At 44.7% G+C, this 16,884-nt stretch overlaps 2 protein-coding genes across 3 annotated transcripts in view; both read left to right on the top strand.

Annotated features, from left to right (window-relative positions):
- The window catches only part of LOC139562751 (myotubularin-related protein 10-like), a 29,126-nt gene extending 24,293 nt beyond the window's left edge, over positions 1 to 4,833 (top strand). For both annotated transcript variants that reach the window (XM_071380740.1, XM_071380741.1), the window contains 8 exons: positions 14 to 102; positions 373 to 503; positions 652 to 721; positions 1,075 to 1,145; positions 1,266 to 1,438; positions 1,768 to 1,938; positions 2,111 to 2,293; positions 2,576 to 4,833. In XM_071380740.1, coding sequence (XP_071236841.1) covers positions 14 to 102; positions 373 to 503; positions 652 to 721; positions 1,075 to 1,145; positions 1,266 to 1,438; positions 1,768 to 1,938; positions 2,111 to 2,293; positions 2,576 to 3,199 — 1,512 coding nt within the window. In that variant the 3' untranslated portion in view covers positions 3,200 to 4,833. The remainder of the gene's footprint in view (positions 1 to 13; positions 103 to 372; positions 504 to 651; positions 722 to 1,074; positions 1,146 to 1,265; positions 1,439 to 1,767; positions 1,939 to 2,110; positions 2,294 to 2,575) is intronic.
- Positions 4,834 to 5,562: 729 nt separating this feature from the next.
- On the top strand, positions 5,563 to 16,877 carry LOC139563122 (ataxin-1-like). Its single transcript, XM_071381416.1, has 3 exons — positions 5,563 to 5,697; positions 7,503 to 8,671; positions 9,186 to 16,877. The coding sequence occupies exons 2-3, from the start codon at positions 7,640 to 7,642 to the stop codon at positions 10,590 to 10,592; spliced, it is 2,439 nt and encodes an 812-aa protein (XP_071237517.1). The 5' UTR covers positions 5,563 to 5,697; positions 7,503 to 7,639; the 3' UTR covers positions 10,593 to 16,877.
- Positions 16,878 to 16,884: the final 7 nt, after the last annotated feature.

Here is a 16,884-nt window from a genome sequence, read left to right as displayed (position 1 = left end):
GTTTTTCCCTTAGTTGTGGTGCTGGAATCACCCCAACGGCAGTGCCCTGGTGCGCATGGCCAGCATCAGTGACCCACTGCAGCAGAGGAAGCTGGACCAGAGGTACATTAAGACTGAATAGAATATTAATGAAAACATTTTATTTGTTGTTTTCATATTGTTCACTACAACCATCTGTTTTCAATTTCCTTTCAAATTGTGTGATTATCATGTCAGCACTGTGATTTGCTATTTTGGCATAATTGACAAGTGAGATTGGCAAACTATTCTGTCCAGACTCGCAGTACCAAATAAATAAATTAACTGCTTGTCAAATAAGCAGTGCCGTTAAGACCATTTCCAACAGTCTTTTCCTGCTCTGTGCTGTGGTAGGATCTGTAGTGCCATAACAAAGAGCCACCCACAGCGCAGTGACGTCCTCAAGTCCGACCTGGACAAGAACCTGCCCAACATCCAGGACATCCAGGCTGCCTTTGTCAAAGTGCGGCAGATCTGTGTCATCGGTAAGTTGGAGGAATTGAAATCAATCAAATTAATGTTGTGATCTATTTGTTTTTTTATGAAGGCACTTTGTTGTTCTTAGGCTTTTATTGCTGCTCTTAGGCATTCTGAAAGCGCCTGGGATATTTAACTGTGTTTGTTTGTGTGCAGAGCCCTTTGAGGAGTCTGAGGAGAAGTGGCTGTCGTCCATGGAAAGCTCTCGATGGCTGGAGTATGTCAGGTATGTACAAATACTGAGACACCACTGGCTCAGCAGGTTGGCTCACCTTGCTGTTTGCACTGGCATTGCCGCTGTCCTGTCCTGCATGAAGTTTCATTTAGAAAAGTACTAGCATTGACAAACGCTCCAGCTGGTTCTCTCTCTACCATCTGGTATATATATATATATATATTAGTCCTTTTATTTCCACTTTTTAATGGTGGTAATATTTACGGCGCAAGTACAGGATCATTTTGGTTGGACTCAATTTTTGGTCAGATTTAATGAATGTCGTACTTAAGATGTATGCGTAAATGTTACATATTTGTACCTAGAGTAAAGTCAACTGTATCCTTTCATATTCCTGGCTCTAGGGCCTTCCTGAAGCATTCAGCCGAGGTAGTCTACTTGCTGGAGGGAAAACATGTGTCTGTCATTCTGCAAGGTAAAGAAATACATGGTTTTGTCCTTTAGTTGTCTGTCTCTGTATGTTTCCTGTCTGTGTGTCTTGTCGGTCTTACTACCTGTATTTCTCTCTTCTTTTCTGTCTCTCTTCTCTCTCCAGAGGAAGAAGACAGGGACCTGAGCTGTGTGGTGTCCTCTCTGGTACAACTGATGCTGGACCCTCACTTCCGTAGCCTCACTGGCTTCCAGAGCCTGGTGCAGAAGGAGTGGGTGATGGCTGGCCATCGCTTCCTCGACCGGTGCAACCATTTGAAGAAGAATGACAAAGAGGAGGTAGGCTCTGTCTATTTGCATACTTGAAATGGAGCTTGACATGGAGTTGTACTTTGAAATGTTGTCATTGTTTTGTGCCCAGTGATTTTTATAATTTATAATTTTAGTCATTTAGCAAACACTTTTAACCCTAATTGCTCCTGTAAGTCGCACTGAATAAGTGCCTTGCTCAAGGGCACATCAACAGATTGTTCACCTAGTTGGCTCAGGGAGTCAAACCAGCAACCTTTCGATTACTGGCCAAACGCTTTTAATCGCTAGACTACCTGCCGCCCTTAATCACAATATTCTTTACCTTTCCCGCTCTTCCTCTCCTCCCATCCCCTCAGTCTCCTCTGTTCCAGCTGTTCCTGGACTGTGTGTGGCAGATTATAAATCAGTACCCAGCAGCCTTTGAGTTCACTGAGACCTACCTGACTGTGCTCAGTGACAGCATGTGGATCCCTGTCTTCAGCACCTTCCTCTTCAACTGTCCCCAGCAGCGCACTGAGAACAGCATGGTGAGGAGCTCACACACACACAAAAAGAGACAAAAACAGGAAGTTCCCCCTCAACCCTCACAACATAGTTGCGGTTGTATTGAACTCCGTCAACGCACCTCTGATATGATACAGCTCAGAACTGTGTGCAGCTGTGAGAAGTATTAGTAACCTTACCTGTCCTCCTCCACAGGACTTTGCTCAGAGTAAGTGCATCTCTGTGGGGGAGGAGAAGGCCCTGCGTTTCCCCCCTGTCTGGGACTGGTCACAGCAGTTCACCCCCAAAGACCAGGCCCTTTTCAACAACCCCATGTATGTTGGCAAAGGTGCCACCTGTGTTCAGAACGGAGCAGTGAAGTCCTTCAGACGCACTAAGGTCAGTTTGCTCTCTTTGTTTGAGAATGCAAATGAATACACTGAGAGTTCTCAACCACCCCTTAACAGGATAAGTACATTTCAATTCTAGATGGGTAAATTTAGGGAGCTTTGCAAGAAAAGCTATGCAAGACTATCCAGGGACAGTCCCAGATGCCTGGAAATAACCTGAATTCATGAAGATCAAAATGTCATGTTCCTCAAAGTAAAATCAACACCATCTACATGCATGTACATTCTAAATTAAATAACTTGTAAATGAGTGTGTTCCTTTCTCTTCCAGAAAAACTACAGTTCTACACTCCGAGGGATGCCCTCTTCCCTGAGGAACATCCTGATGGACGGCCATGACAGCCTCACCCTGACCAGACGGAACTCCCTCGTGTCGCGGCTCAAACCAGACTTCTCCCAGATCAGAGAGGTGGTGGAGAGTCCAACAGAGCGCTTCTTCAGGGACTGGGTCTCCCGGCCCGCAGACCTACAGGGGATGCTCATCCCCCAGCTCCTGCCTTCACACCTGGCCCTGTGGAGGCTCTACTTCCTGCGCTGGGTCCCTGAAGCCAGCATCCCCAAGGGCGGCCCTGTAACCGCATACCACAAGCTCTCCCAGCTGGCTGATGAGGTAGAGAAGCTGCAGAGCCAGCTACGCCAGTACAAGGGGGCCACTCCGGCCAGCACCCCGACCTCCAACCCCAGCGCCCCCCCATCAGACCACAGCAGGATGTACTTTAAGGCCGGTTCCACCCACGAGCCCTCTTCAACTCCAGAGTACCTCAGCTCCTCCTTCCCCTTCTCTCCCGTGGGGAACATGTGCCGCCGCAGCATCCTGGGCACTCCTCTCAGCAAGTTCCTGAACGGGGCAAAGATATGGCTCTCCACTGAAACTCTGGCCAATGAGGCACTCTGAGGTCCCGTGGCTAAAGTTCTCACTCAAATCAGTGCTTTTAGTCCAGAAGGGATGTCCTATCATGCTAGAGGCTGGAGGCTAGCTCAGTTTAATGTGATGTGACTGTTTGTTTTTGCACAAGATGATTCATCTTTGCTTAAATCGCACATTTCTTCAGGGTTTTGCCAGGGTTGCTCTCTGTAGGAAGTCAATTTTCATTTCCATTTTCAAGTTTTAGATTCAGTTGAGTACGTAGAAGAATGTTAGTGGAATATGATTTTGTAGTGACATGGATGAAGCGCTGATGACACTTTGCGACGGAAAAAAGGAGCTATGAGGAGGAGTTAAATCTGTGGTAGACACTTATCGCTTTATTTGTATCACTTAATATAGTTTAGTTGTATTTCTAGAGACCTTCTGGTAAGGTACTGCATTAATTCTAGAATGAATATTAACCAAATCATGAATAGTGAAAGGAGAAGGACAGACGAGGCTATTTACTATTAGGCCTTCTTGCAGGAAATGATCATCAATCACGTAACACACCAATAAAATGCCAGGGGACTGGCACTGGAAAATGCCTTCACCGTTTGAGACAAGAAATTTGTGGACATTCATCAATCAACTTTTTCCTTGATGGCTTTGGCATTGAAATGCATCAGTATCTGGACATGTATGATTTGGAGCTGTGGGCAGTAAAGAACTGCTGGGCATGCTGGATACCTGTCTTATCATTACTGTACACCCACACAGCCTGAACTGATGCTGCTAATGGCTGGACGCCTCCTGAACTGATGCTCAGACAATCAGCATGTCTATTCACCATAGTCAGGTGATGTGTTTCAGAGTGGGTTTGAAGTGGAGACATGTAAACAGTTGGAATCTGTTTTCTCTAATGAGCCCTCATTGCTCCTTCACCTGATATTAACAAGACAAATCCCAAATAAGAAGTGAAGCTGTATGAAATAACTACTGGTAATGGTAAATTGACAAATAATATACTGTTTTTATTGCTATTCTAATTATGGTACTTACTGTTTTTTTAGCCCCTACTTCTAGTTTATATACCATGAATGCACAGCCCTTATTTTAGTTTACCACTAATTCACACCATTGGTGCACTGGTATTGTATGACAATTGTGCTCTTCATTTGACACAATTTGATATTGATCAACAGTGCACATATTTATTCAGTTATGCAAATGTTCTAAAACAGGGATGTAGGAAATTCTCAGTGCCTTTTTAGATGGAAATGTGGGTTTACTTACTGTGTTCAATGTACCGGTTCACTTCTATCACTTATTCTACTATGCATGTTGTTACACCCAGAGTAATGACATTAGGAGAGACGGAGTACTTCAAAAGCTGCATCTGGAAGCCAAATTGAAGTGCTTGATCTGAAGTAACACCATGTTGGGATTAATGTTATGTTTTACCTTTGCTCTGTGGAGTGTCACTGTGTTAGATCAAGTTTGGAGATACACATTTATGGCATTGCAGAGCACTTGTTGGACAATTGAGTGGTCTGTAGTGCAATGTTGACCCTCTCCCCCCTTAAAAAGCACTGTCAACAATCTCTGACCACAGGGGATCACAGCTGTAAGGCAAAATGTCAATGTAAAGGAATTTAGAGCAAATAAAAATGTCAAATGTCTGAAGTTGTTTTTTTTGTTATTGGGGGGGGTAGATATTTGTGAGTATTCTTCTACTCGGTATTTCAGACACCCAATAAGGTGGCTGCAATGCTTGTGTCTGGATTGGAAAGCTGTCAAAATGAGACGATTAGCAATGTCTGCAACACAGATTTATAAGGGAAACTGAAGATATTTCACATGATATTCAAATTAAAATATTAACCATGGTATATGCAGGTCTGATATTAGTCAAATCAGGTCATACTACAGTCAGTGTATGTATAATAAAATGCAAAGCTACTGTACACACTAACTCAAATCAATAAGGCCATCAGCACCCCCTGCTGTAATACTGGAGCATCAACCGGGAAAATTGCAAAAACAACACGTCACAATAACATGCCGGTACTGTAAATCTGAGAAAGTACTGCATTTGTAATTCAAGAACCTCCTAAAGTATCCCAATGAGAGACTTTTAATGTGCTAAAATACTACTTGTTTTCATTGCCTGAGGATTGCCATTTAAAGAGGAACAAGGCAATGTGTGTTCCCGAAGGGAAATAGATAATTCCCTAATTTGTGCATACAGACATTCGGGGGGAAATGGCAATTCAAGTATTCCTAGCAGAAGGTAAACGTGTGTATGTTTTTTATTGGCCATGAAGCTCAAATTTATGAAAATGATAGGATTTATATGCCTCAAAATCATCCAGGAAATTGAATTTACTATGTGTGACGTCATCTAGGAGCGCCGCTGGGTTTTCGTCTGCTGGCCTCCGAAATGGGCTCGACTAATCAGCCCTGATTTCATCCACATTTCCTTATCATATTAACTGTTCCGAAAGCGTAAGGCAGTCGAGGCATATCCACAATGATATTTGGAGGTAAGTGCACGAGAAGACAGGAAGTTGTGGCGTTTGGAGATACTATATTTGACCGATAATAACATGATAAATGGCTATTCTGCTAACTAGCTAGCCATTACTAGTGTTCGCTGATGTCCAGCCATACATTCTGACGTTGCCTGGCCTTCTCACTTCACTATTATTTTCATCCCACGAAAGTTAACTTTTCTAACTATGCCAACAACAGTATGTAATTGTCATCTAATTATTTGATCATGTTTTGTAGCCAGTATTAGTATTCTCAATCTTGTTTGAATGACATGAGGAAACACCCAACTTGATTGCTATTTTTGACTCCCATCCCAACTCAAATTTCAGTTTTAGCCAGAGAACTAGCAAGAGAGCTTAATCAATTTGATATCAGATGTGGAAATGTTTCTAAGATCTAGTGCAGTTTGTCCAATGTTCTACGTTTAGAATAACAAAAACATGATCTATGCCTAGAGAGCATGGCTCCTATTCAAAGAAGATGAAAACAGCATCTTTCACCAAGTAGGCCTACTGTAGCGAATAACGCAAATTTCTTTATGGACATGCCAAAAATAGGCTATATTCGGGGGAAATGTTAGCACTATATTTATGAAAATATCAAGCACCCTGCTGTCTTTTGCTCCTCTGCACGTAGAAAGTGAGGCATGTGATGTGAATGTGGGTAATTTAAGACGTTTACGTAAGGTTTTATAAAGAATGGGAGGATATATGTGGGTGGAAGAGGGTTTGTTGTGTAGGTGTTTGTGCATGCCTGGGTGTTTTAACAGTCTCAAATCTGTCTTCACCCTTACCTTTCTCTCCCATGGCTTCCCACTAATAATCCAATTGACTGTGGAGAAAATACACAGCAGTGTCATGGGACAAGACAATATAATTAGGCAAGCTGAAAAAAAAAGGGTTCTGAATAATCTGGAAGCATTTCTGGTTGCAGCAGCTGAGGTGTAGAGAAGTCTCTCCATTACTCTCTTACTCACTCTCCCTATCTCTCGTGTGCTGTGATTCACTATGCCATACAGTTCAGCCTGTAACAACTTGTTGCCATGGGGAGAAAGCAATATGGCACAGACCATAAAATGAGCTGAAGTGTGTGCCTAATCTTTATGGTGCTGTTGGTTTTCTCACCTCCTGTCATCACACGGAGGCCTAATTATTCAAGGAAATAATATCCAGAGTTAAAAGCTGCAATATGTAACTTTTTGGGCGACCTGACCAAATTCACATAGACGTGTGATATAGATCTGTCATGCTCATTGACAGCAAGTCTAAGAAGCGGTAGATGTGTTCTATGTGTGCTATTTCTAGTCAAATCAAATTTTATTGGTCACACATACATGGTTAGCAGATGTTATTGCAAGTATAGAGAAATGCTTGTAGTGCTTATTCGTCCCTAAAGTTTTGTTTTTGCATCTTTTACTTTTGGTTATAGAAACTATACTTCAAAGCGGTTAGAAGATACAGTGATTCTCTAAACTATACTTGCTTGTTATGTCACCAAACTGAAATCAGGCGAACTATTAGAATTTTAGCAACCAGGAAGTGGCGGCGCAATTTCTGCATGGTGCATCTTTAACTGAAATTCAGTTTCTTTGGTTTGTTTGTGTCCATCATTTTGTGGATCTCCTGTGCCTAGGTCTGGAAACACAAGTTTCCTTTCGTCTACAATCTCTCTCAAACATCTTGGCACTCTAAGCCTGGCTTGTGACGTGGGTCCAGTATGTATCGATGTAGTATGTTAAGGTGAATCCTTGGGGTCGTCTGACGACTGGTCACACAGTCTCTCTCTGTGTTTCAAGGTGAGGCGGTGGACGAGGTCAGCTTCAGGTTCTCAGAGCTGGTTCCTGTGGTGCTGATTGCCTGGCCAACAGGCTCCACTCCCCGTGCTGCACAATAAAGAGCCTTTCACGCCCAGACAAGACTACACGGCACCGCCATGAAGCCAGGTCACGAGCGCAATCAGGAGTGCCTGCCTCCCAAGAAGAGGGATCTCAACAACAGCACCAGTAGTAGTAGTGCGGGAGGAGGGGCAGGCAGTGGGGTGGGGGGAGGAGGTGGTGGGGGAGGGGGGGAGGAAGTGGCCTCCACTCAGAGCTCAGGGGTCGGTAGTGACACTCAGGGAGGAGGCACAGCAGAAGAGTGGCTGCGTGCACAGCATGGTCTACACTATGGAGTAGAGAGTGCTGAGAGCCTCCAAGGGCTGCCCGTTGACCAGTACAGCATGCTCTATAGGGTGGCTCTCCCCTCTGTCTCCTACTCCCAGACCAGTCTACACCCAGTGTTAAGCCATATCTCTCCAGCTTACACTGTCCCCTCATCTCTCCTACAGCATCATCCAGGGATCTCCTATCCCCCTCTAGGCTATGCCCAGATCCCCCACTCCTCTTTCCAGTTTGTCTCCCCATACGGTGCAGTCCCTTATGCAGTCCCCCCTGGCTTTGTCCCCAGCTCCCTGATCTCTCCCTCGGGCACCCTCTCCCAGCCTCACCTGGTCCCCTACCAGTCAGTCATCCAGGAGGGGGTGGTCTCCCCTCCTACCCAGGCCCATGTATCTGCCCATGCCTTTGCAAAAGTGGGGTCGTCCGGAGGGGTCCCGCTGATGCTGACCTCGGAACAGGCTGCCCAGCACCAGCAGCACCTGGGCGCGCTGCCCGCCGCAGAGCTCAGTCCTCGGGGAGTGCCAGTCTTTTACCACTCTCAGGGCACCAGGGCTGCACCTGCCCCCTGGGACCCCTACAGCGGGGAGCAGGAGACAGACAGGGATAGAGAGTTGAATGGAGGGGAGAGGGAGCAGGCAGCCAGGGAGATGCTCCAGGACTCAGTCTACATTGCCAGAAATGCACGGCTGCTGCAGGCAGCATCCGCCTCTGTAGCACTGGAGCACGCACAGGACAGAAGCCTGAAGAGCCGCAGGCTGGACGAGAGGGCTTCGCCTGGGCAGCGCAGCACCCCAGACACTGACCTGGAGGTAAGACTTGAAGTTTTGTTGTAATTACTTACACGCATGTATTTACTTATTTTAAGTTATTTCAAATCTACTCCATAAGTCAAATAAATGTTTTATTTTACATTTTCGAATAAGGAGAGTTTTGATTTGATTATGAATTGTCCAAAATTCTGACTTTATTTAGTGCACTTGACTTTTTATAGTGTCTGCTGTGACACAATATCCATGTTCCCCTCCACTTCCTTCCTTTATTACTTTGTTGAGGGTGTGCTGATCATTGTGCAACCAGTCACATCTACACACTGCCTGCTGCTTCTAGGAAAGACAAAAAATTCTCTGGTTTGTGGTCTCGACTAGAGTTGATAGGAAACCACTGCTTTCTGAGGCTTAATAATGGTGGTTGAGAGGAGGTACAGGAGGACAAAACTTCAGTCTTTTTTCCTTTTTCTCAGACACAACAATTTATTACATTTAAAGATAAAAAGGTTGATTGATTGAAATGTGTTAATAAGATTTATCTTTTGTCATCCTCAAGGTTCAGCAGGTCGTTGGTCGCCTAGCCTCTCCTGTCCAAGGTGTGAGTGGAGGCCGCAAAGAGGTGTCCTTTGGTCCCCTGAACCTATCCCAGGGCTCTCAGAGAGGCAGAGAGGCTCATGGGGAGGCAGGTGAGAGTGCTGGCCGGACAGCGTACGCGATCCACCCTGCGGTGTATGGAGACCCCCGAATGACGGCCCATCAACAGCAGGCAGGGCAGCCAGGCCACGCGGTCATCTTGGCCAATGGACAGACAGTCCTGGTCCCCTTAGACTATCACCACCTCCCCCACCAACAGCAACAGCCACCCCAGCACTACCCCAGCCAGACCAATGATGACACCTCTGCTGTCACCATGGCCTCCCCCACCCCCACCCCCTACTCTAAAGCCTCTGAGTCTCCAGCCAGAGTGGGCCTCCCAGACAGGGCTGTGGTGGATCTGGCCGCCGTGGAGCAGCACCCCCAGCAGCCTTTTTCTGTCCCAGTCACGGCAGCCCTCACGCAGGCCCTGGTGCCCACCCCTGCCCCCTCCAATCCCTCCCATTTCATGAAGGGGGCCATCATCCAGCTAGCCACGGGGGAGCTGAAGCGTGTTGAGGACCTGCAGACTCAGGACTTTGTGCGGAGTGCTGAGGTGAGCGGGGGGCTGAAGATCGACTCCAGCATGGTGGTGGACATCAGGACCAGCCAGCAGAGACCCGGCCTGGTGGCGCTGCACTTCACAGTTGGCGAGCAGCAGAGCAAGGTGACCATCGACGTGCCCCCGGAGCACCCCTTCTTTGTGTTTGGCCAGGGCTGGTCCTCCTGCAGCCCAGAGCGCACGGCCCAGCTCTATGGCCTGGCCTGCCACCACCTGCAGGTAGGAGACGTGTGTGTGTCCATCACTCTGCAGCAGCCGCCCCAGCAACAGAAACAGCCCCTGCAGCAGCAACAACAGCAGCAGCAGCAGCAGACCCAAGCCAGGACTTCCACCAAAGCCAACTCCACATCAGGGGCCATCGGCCAGCCCATGGGGCCCCCTGCCCCCCAGCAGCCCAGGCCACAGCCTCACTTCAGGATGGAACGCATCCACAGAGAGAGGGAGAGGGGGGATAAAGAGGAGCCCATGCAACTAGGGGGTGTTGGGCAGAGTGAGATGCCTACCAGACCAAATAGGACTTCAGCAGAGCACACTAGGAGCCAGAGCAGTTACTATTTGCACACGGAGGGTTCTGCTCGTCCAGGGGCGGGGGTGGGAGTGGTGTCGACAGTGTCGAGCGCGTCTCAGAGGCGCTGGTCCGCCCCCGGCCTTCAGAGATGCATGAAGGTGGAGGAAGGGGCGCACCCTCAGCTGGGCTCCTCTCGACCCTCCTTCATCCCACAGGAGGTCAAACTGTCCATTGAGGGGCGCTCTAACGCTGGGAAGTAGCACCAACCACAGCATAGAAGAGACTGTCAGAGGAGTGAAAACATCAGAAAGGGGGAGTGGGAATGTAGCCTCAGAATGTTTGATATTTTGCACACCTAATAAGATTACAAGCTCTTTGTTTTCAGAGGAACTACCTGGTCTCGTGGCTGTTCAGGTCCGCTCTATTTGGCAGTCAGTCAGGACAGCTCCTGGTCCAGTGATCAGGAGATTGGGTCTCTGCTCTCCCAGGCTGACAGGGAGCGGATGCAGAAGCAGGGAGTGTATGTAGCTGGTGAATCACCTACCAAAGTCCTCAGACTGCATCTTCCTTCCTTCCTCCCTACCGCCCTACCAACCCCTCAGAACCATCCTTATCACAGGTGAACCAACCCTCAGAACCATCCTTATCACAGGTGAACCAACCCTCAGAACCATCCTTATCGCAGGTGAACCAACCCTCAGAACCATCCTTATCACAGGTGATCGCATTCACTGGACTTTCTCTCTTCTTTGACCAAACCATCTCTGGAAACCCAAGACTGGGGAGAATATATAGCCCATGTCTGGTAGACAGACACAGGGTCTGACAGTGACAAGAACATAGCTATCCTATTATGCTCTGTCTCTCCCCACATTTCTATTTTGGTCTGTTACCTTCAAAAGCGTTCTCCAAAAATAAGAAAAGACTAAAGACACACTTGCGGTGCTGAATTGCTGGTATCGGCACATAGATGCTTTTCCCTCTAATGATGTTGGTTCTCTTGATGCAGACTCTTGACGTGTGTCATCGTCACTTAGTGTGCTTCTCTAGTAGGAGCAGAGGACTTCTACTAAGGCACAGACACTCTCCCTCATCTCCCTGCCTCTCCTCGTAGGGCCCAGTCTGCTGAGAGAGGGTCTGAGAGGAGGGCAGGCAGCCTTAGAGGTCTTTCAATCAGCTCCTTCAATCAACCAATCAGAACCTAGGAAACCGCTCACTCCTTTCGTAAGGCACCAACCACGCTTCCCCGTTTTTCATTTTACACCCCAACCCCACTTTGTGCCACGGTTACATGTCAGTTTTCCTTTCGAAAGAAACCAAAAGAGATCATGCATTCCAGCATCATAGTGATTATCAGAGTGACCACAAGACAACACAACACTCATCTTCCCGAATGCAGCCCTTCCTGCCTGCTATACCTCTCAGCATTCCTCTGGCTTGTGACTGTTTACTGTATTGTATTAGTAGGCACCACTACTGGAGGCACGGGCTGGTCTCCACCAATGTCACCTGTGGGAATGATCCCTGTATGGAGCAGTACTGGCTGCAGGCAACTGGCCTGCTCAGGCTGCAGCCCGTCATGGACGGTGAGGGCCAGAGAGTGAAACCTCCCCATAGAGCCATGTTGGCCCTCTCAGTGCAGCAGCCCCTGGGCCTATGAGGGGGAACCCTGTGTGTGTTGGAGGGGATGAAGTTGGACCTGCTTCATACCTTTTTCACACTATTGTCCCAACACAAACTGGGGGGATCTTTTGGCTTGCTTTCCAGTGAATATAATTGGTTTAAGGTTAGCCTGCCATTTTCCAGCCTGGTTTAGGTTGTTCATAGCTAGCTAACTATGTGCCTCTGCTCGTTTAAAAGCAGGATGGCACTAGATATGTTATCTGGCCAGGTCAGCTTACACGACGGTGTGAAATGGGTATATGAGACCAGTCAATCCTTGCTCAGTTACCAAAATCAAAGCAATAGTGGCTTTTCTGTTTATTTGGGGTTTTCTGTGTATTTTGTTATTATTTTTATATAAATATACAGCTTGCGTATCAGACCTAATACTATCTTTAACCCTGACCTGAAACGTTCCTACTTTTCGAAGGTGATGCACAATTTGGCTCTGAAATGTTTTGATCTTTGTATGGTTATTACAGATTCACAATCAAAGCATGCCTTTTGAAATTATTTTTATTTAAAAAACCAGGCATTTCTTCTGGAGAGAATAGTCTCCTTTTTGATGGACTGAAGGTTCGGGCTCTGATCATCACTGATAGTATTCATTATGGTTTTATATGGTTAACCTATATAGTTACTCTATATGGTTTTATTCAAGTGCATCTCCCAGAGAGGCTTGACTCCAAATCAATGGTGAGCATCTTAACTGTCCTCTGTTTTGTCCTCTCCATTGTCTTTTAATCTACTTGTGTACATGTAGAATTGTTTTATTCTGTAAATGGCAATATTATTTCCAGTTGACCTTAATATTGTCTTGTATTGCACATAGAAAAATTCACCTGTTGATTCACACTGACCTTGTAATGGGAATTACAAATAGTTAATTTTTTTTATGAAGGGATTTTTTTTGTTTGTAGCTATTACATTTTTTGAAGTGTTCTTAAGGTAGTTTTGGCAATAGAGAAACTGACTTGCATGGTTGACACTGTTTACAAATTAGCCAAGAAAAAATGCTGCAGTTTCCTTTTTCGGACACAGATTTTAGTCACAAACTTCAAGTGGATAAAATCAAGATGACGTGCAATTAGAGCAGATGTAAAAATCACCCAGACATTTAGTTTGATATGTCATTCCATAAAGCAGCCAGACATTCAGTTTGATATGTCATTCCATAAAGCAGCCAGACATTTAGTTTGATATGTCATTCCATAAAGCAGCCAGACATTCAGTTTGATATGTCATTCCATAAAGCAGCCAGACATTCAGTTTGATATGTCATTCCATAAAGCAGCCAGACATTCAGTTTGATATGTCATTCCATAAAGCAGCCAGACATTCAGTTTGATATGTCATTCCATAAAGCAGCCAGACATTCAGTTTGATATGTCATTCCATAAAGCAGCCAGACATTTAGTTTGATATGTCATTCCATAAAGCAGCCAGACATTCAGTTTGATATGTCATTCCATAAAGCAGCCAGATATTCCCATTAGCTTATGGTAATTCCAGTTTTCTTTTTTCTTCTAAAATGTCTTCACTGTTATTCCTCTTGTCAGAAAGACATTTCACCTCAGTTTTGTCTAGTTTTAATGTCTCTGGTCACTTCTGAACCGGTAGTCCTTGTCTGTAAATGATGTGTATTTGTTTTGATATCACCTGTGTCACAAGATGTGCTCCAACACAGATCCAAGCATTAATATCCCAGGCTCACTGATACTGTGTGAGAAGGTAACTGTGTGTTAGAGCATCTATCTACTGGCCTGTCTGTACCTGTATCCTGGGCTTTGAGCTCTGAGGTGAAGACTGGTGATTGTGTGTGGTGACATCCCAATGCCTTCTTACGGACTTGAGTCCCTCATCCATGCTATTTATAGACGGCTGTATCAAATCTAGTTCATACACCCCTTCCAACCCCACCACCCTACTGCCTCCAGAACATTTCTGTTGAGTGGAGCCTCCAAGGACTCACGGTTCACTGAGGATAAAACATCAGACAGTCTTTGACAATAAGCCATGAGAGAATGTTCCTGAAGGAGAGGGGCGGTCCGTTAGGCCTGATCAAGGCAGAGTCACATGCCATTTGATACCGTCATAACAAACAATCTGTAATTTTGTTGAAATATAAATGTTTTTAAATACGATAGTGATCAAATTCCATACAGAGATGAGCTGGAGGATTTTCCACAGTGGAGCAGTAGACATTTAGCCATAAACCGCTCAATACTTAATTTATTTTTTACAGTAATTTACGTTTATATATTTTTTTAATGCTATAAGCAATACAGTTAAACAGAATACCTGAAAATATGTCATGTAGTATAAGGATGTGCTATGCAGTAAACTCTGAAGTATTCTGCTCTTCAGTGACCAAGTGTACCTACTACGGGGTAGGACAGGTTTGTAATGTATATAAGAAGGTGGCTGATGCAGTCATTGTACACTGATCTCTCTATTTGAGTACTATTGCTTATCAGTGCCCACCCTTGGGTGTCTGAATATAGTGGATTTATTTAGTTTTTGTTTGGTAGTTTTTGTTCAGACCCTTAGTTGTCACTAACCTAAGTTCAGCACAGTGTTTTGTTCCAGTCAGCTCAGCCTATAACCTTCACCTTCCGCTGCCAGGCAGTACGGGCCAAATCATGACCAGAGATAGGTATGCATGTGTCACTCCAATTTTGATGTAAATCTGTCGTTAACGTCTATGGATTTGTGCTGAAATTCAAATGATGTGCATGGATATCCAGTTAGATTTTGGCCTTATGATCTCTCTTGGTCAAGTGTGTATGTGTTGTGAATGGGTTGCATCTCATGTCCCACCTCCCTGGGGGCTCTTCCAGAAAGCAGGATCAATGAGTTAGCCAGCTAACGGTCCCCCAAAAAACAGGAAGAACTGCATTTTTTTATAGAAATATGAACTTTGACATTTGTAATGGTATAATTGACTTGACAACCAACAATCCATATTCAGGTTGTTTTCTAAATAAAAATTGAGATTTATTTGGCTGCTTATCAAAGTTACCTGGCTAAGGTAATGATCCTGCTTGCTGGAACACCCCACTGCTCATCACTTTTTCCTCCAGATATTCTTACTGCAGTAAAATATCATTAACAGAACTCCTCACATGCACAAACAGCACTTCTGTGTCTTACCACCTCCTCTCCTCCCTTTGCCATGCCACACAACATGTGTATCAAACTCAGTATTCTGGTCTGGGACAACCATTCTAGGTGCAAGCAGTGCCTCCTGTTTCTTTACCTCTTCCTCTGTCTTGAACACGGTATGAGGCAGTGGCTGTATGACCACTCTGACTCTCAGCAGACAGTCAAGTGGACAGGCACATTAGCAGCACGCCCTCTGTTACACTCAGACTAGCATCGTTCTCAGACTTCTCCTCGGAGCGTGAAAGTGCTACTTCAGCAGTTTTCTAGGTTCTTCTCTTGACTCTAACCATCGTAAGAAAGGGGAAACATTTGACCTGTACGTTTTTGACCTCACTCTTCTTATTACAATTTTAGTCAAAGAAAATTGCACTAATTTGCCATCCTTTATAGTATTATAAAATTAACGGTTATTTAATTGAAGTTTTTAATTATTAGCGCTAAACACAAAACCCAATGAAACAATCACTTGACCGTTGTGCATGTTTGTAGAGATAATGTTTTGTATGGCTATTATCAAGCTTGTCAATAACGCCTTAAGATCTACTTTGTACAATGTGTTAATGGAATGATGCTTATAAGTGACCCAGTTTCCCTCTTTTTCTGTAGCTGCAAAGGTGGATTAGTTCACTCTTGTTGTATTGACCCCCTCTTGGCACTCTCCTGGTGTTTTTATTCATAAGCAGAAAGGCATTTGGAGATGTACTGTATCTCTGGATAGGGATAGGTTACAGGGAGGGATCATGTTAGGGTGAGTCCCTATTGCTGCTTGAAAGCTGGACCAGTAACTGACTCACTGTTGTTTTTTTACACACACACACACACACACCACCCTCTGTTGTTCATGTGAGTGGACGTTGGGAGTAGGTCCCTGAAGGTGAGGTAGTGCTCAATGTATTTTAGTTCTGGTCCTGTCTGATCTACATGGGAGAGAACGTGAGGCTTTTCAAACCAGTGACAACTTTCCTTTATTGGTAACTGTATGGTCTGTTTTTGTTTTGTGATTATGGAAAAAGGCTTTATGACCCTTGTATAAAGTAGCCCTGTTGGTCTGATCTTGTATGACTGAGGTAAATAGACTGGATGGGATGGTGTTGTCGCCAGGCACTAGAGATTCAGAATTAAATCAGGAAGATGAGAATGGTTAAAAGTTAATGGAGTGGTTGGGTATTTTCAGATTTTACATTTGTATTTTGGCACTAAAGTTACTGCTTTTTACGTGACATTTGACTAGTTTTAAAAGAAACAGCATCTTTTTTTTAAGTATAAAATCTGCAAAATATATGCAATGATGTATGTAATATTCAATCCTCAAATATAATCCAGGTTGTATAAACTTTTGTATAGTGAGTTTTAATATCGTATGGCCGTACCAATATGTATTGATTCTTATCAAAAGCCTTAGTTGTCTACCCAAAGTGCTCCCTTAGAATACAGTACCCTACACCTACCTGAACTTTACAAAGCATTAATAACTATATTTTGTTGCGTTTTTTATTTTTATTTGTACCCTTTTTGAATAAAATAGATTTGTACTGTATATTTGTACCGCTGTGAACAACTTAAGGCTGTTTTGTTTTTGTTTTGCTGTTTTAATTCTATGTACTTAAGGACACAAAGATATTGTATTTTTATTGTTACAGCTAACTTCTTGGAGACATTGCATTTATCATGTTTGTTAAGTAAACACAATAATATATATATATATATACTTACTATTACCCTATG

Source organism: Salvelinus alpinus, chromosome 33, assembly GCF_045679555.1.
Source record: "Salvelinus alpinus chromosome 33, SLU_Salpinus.1, whole genome shotgun sequence".
In the NCBI taxonomy this organism is placed as follows: domain Eukaryota; kingdom Metazoa; phylum Chordata; class Actinopteri; order Salmoniformes; family Salmonidae; genus Salvelinus; species Salvelinus alpinus.
This window is presented reverse-complemented; position numbering and strand designations above follow the sequence as displayed.

Excerpts from the sequence above, each read along its gene's own strand:
- LOC139563122 (XM_071381416.1), top strand. The coding sequence starts at position 7,640 with ATGAAGCCAGGTCACGAGCGCAATCAGGAGTGCCTGCCTCCCAAGAAG. Across the intron at positions 8,672-9,185 it reads CCCCAGACACTGACCTGGAG|GTTCAGCAGGTCGTTGGTCG; the intron begins GTAAGACTTGAA and ends GTCATCCTCAAG.